The following is a 528-nucleotide window of genomic DNA, read 5'->3' as shown; positions in this document are numbered from 1 at the left end:
GAAAAGGTGAGCCAAGAAACTAAAAAAGTGACAATGATGGCTATTATTCGTTTGTTAATTTTGCTACGTATTACATAAATATAGTGAGACATATTTTACTTTGACATCCTTATCAAAAGTGGTTTATCAAAGTGTTTGAGTGTGTCATGTTTCACCTATGGTCAAAGAAGTTTGCTGCTGTAAAATCCAATTATCATGGTCTACGAAGGATGATCTTGAAAATTGGTTTAGCTGTGTAGCAACCAATTTCTTCTCCCAAGGGACCCGCTTGGACAAATTTGCCCCTGCTCCCTTACAGTTAACTTCGCCATACGTGAATTTATCCCTGAGTATTTGCTCACAACTTGGTTAATCACAATGCAAGCTCTATTAAACAGAAAAAAGCGTACAATTTTTCTTAACAAATTTATTAAACCGTTAAAAGAAATTATTTATATTCATGGGATATGCTATTTTTTTTTATGGTATTTTTTGATAAGTCAAAAACTAATTTTTTACGGATTTAAACTCTATTTTTAAGAGTATTGT

The 528-nt window shown here is 32.0% G+C and overlaps 1 protein-coding gene across 1 annotated transcript in view; it reads right to left on the bottom strand.

Annotated features, from left to right (window-relative positions):
• The window catches only part of LOC107633881 (probable pectinesterase 55), an 8,575-nt gene continuing 8,060 nt past the window's right edge, over positions 14-528 (bottom strand). Inside the window, exons 7-8 of the mRNA XM_021117473.1 lie at positions 390-396; positions 14-343 (exon numbers count right to left, since the gene is read on the bottom strand). Coding sequence (XP_020973132.1) covers positions 145-343; positions 390-396 — 206 coding nt within the window. The 3' untranslated portion in view covers positions 14-144. The remainder of the gene's footprint in view (positions 344-389; positions 397-528) is intronic.

The sequence above is a fragment of the Arachis ipaensis genome, chromosome B03 (genome assembly GCF_000816755.2).
Source record: "Arachis ipaensis cultivar K30076 chromosome B03, Araip1.1, whole genome shotgun sequence".
Classification (NCBI taxonomy): Eukaryota; Viridiplantae; Streptophyta; class Magnoliopsida; order Fabales; family Fabaceae; genus Arachis; species Arachis ipaensis.
This window is presented reverse-complemented; position numbering and strand designations above follow the sequence as displayed.